Source organism: Sciurus carolinensis, chromosome 11 (genome assembly GCF_902686445.1).
Source record: "Sciurus carolinensis chromosome 11, mSciCar1.2, whole genome shotgun sequence".
Classification (NCBI taxonomy): domain Eukaryota; kingdom Metazoa; phylum Chordata; class Mammalia; order Rodentia; family Sciuridae; genus Sciurus; species Sciurus carolinensis.
Window position 1 is genome coordinate 109131081 of NC_062223.1, and position 1196 is coordinate 109132276.

The 1196-nt window shown below is 41.6% G+C and overlaps 1 protein-coding gene across 1 annotated transcript; it reads right to left on the bottom strand.

The window, feature by feature from the left end:
* Positions 1-224: 224 nt before the first annotated feature.
* On the bottom strand, positions 225-678 carry LOC124960248 (small ubiquitin-related modifier 2-like). The gene has a single exon (XM_047518945.1). The coding sequence runs from the start codon at positions 676-678 to the stop codon at positions 391-393; it is 288 nt and encodes a 95-aa protein (XP_047374901.1). The 3' UTR covers positions 225-390.
* Between the last annotated feature and the right edge of the window lie 518 nt (positions 679-1196).

A 1196-nucleotide genomic window follows, 5' to 3' on the forward strand; every position in this document is an offset into this window, starting at 1 on the left:
TTTTTGTTTGTTTGTTTTTTGTTTTTTGTTAAAACAGTGAGAGCAAAATAACTTACTGGAATATAAAGATAAGAGCTGAATGAGTATGCCACTAATGGAGAAAGGGGATAATTTCACAGAACCAGTATTTTTCCCCATTCCATCTCCATTTGATGTCAATCAAAACATATCATTGGCCATTTAGTTAAAAAAAAATGCAATATGCTTGTGCACATACACCACCAGTTACTTTATGTACAATAAAGGAATGGGGAAGGGGAAAATGAAAGAATAGAGAAAACTATACTGTAGTAGTCAGGATGTGGTGGAACCAAATTGCAGTTTTCTAATTAAGAATGTATTCTTGGTCTGCAGGAACAGAGTTCTGAAGTAAAGTAGCAGGTTCCCTTTTTAGTAGACACCTCCTGTCTGCTGCTGGAACACATCAATTGTATCTTCATCCTCCATTTCCAACTGTGCAGGTGTGTCTGTTTCATTAATTGGCTGCCCATCAAATCGGAATCTGATCTGCCTCATTGACAAACCCTGTCGTTCACAATAGGCTTTCATTAGTTTACTAAGTGGTGTATGCCTCTTAATCTTAAACTGCACCACAGAACCATCCTGCTCCGCCACCTTCAAGTTAATATGATCGTTGTTCTCAGTCTTGACTCCTTCCTTGGGCTTTTCGTGGGCCATGGCAAGCACCGGAGTCTCCTCAGCTGCCGCTTCACAAAAGAGGTACCAGGTCCGCACCGAATGAGCACACAAGCAGCTCCAGGAGTGGCAGAAGAAGGAGGCGGCAGCGGTGGATGAGGGAGAGCCTAATGTGGTTTTGAAAGTGGAAAGGTTGGCTTTTATATTGAATGATGGTAGGAGATTCAAATTGTTTTGATTTCATATTTCTTGTTGAAGAAGAATGTACAAAACAAAACCTGAGGAAACATTTTCTTAAAATCACATATCGAGCCACAAATAAAAGAAGATGGGCAGAATCTGGAAAGAGTTTGGCATTACCTGTGTTCTTAAGAAGCAAGTTAAACAGTCATCAACTCAGTGAGAGCCTTCTTGGAAGGAATAGGGGAACAAGAGATGAAAATGGAACAGCAAGACCATGCTTGAAATTCTCCACGCACGTCTCCAGATCTACTGTGTACCCTTCCAGGCCCTGCTCTGTGCCTCTGGAGACTGAGTTCTCTTGCTCAGGCTGCTTTGCC

Excerpts from the sequence above, each read along its gene's own strand:
- LOC124960248 (XM_047518945.1), bottom strand. The coding sequence starts at position 678 with ATGGCCCACGAAAAGCCCAAGGAAGGAGTCAAGACTGAGAACAACGAT.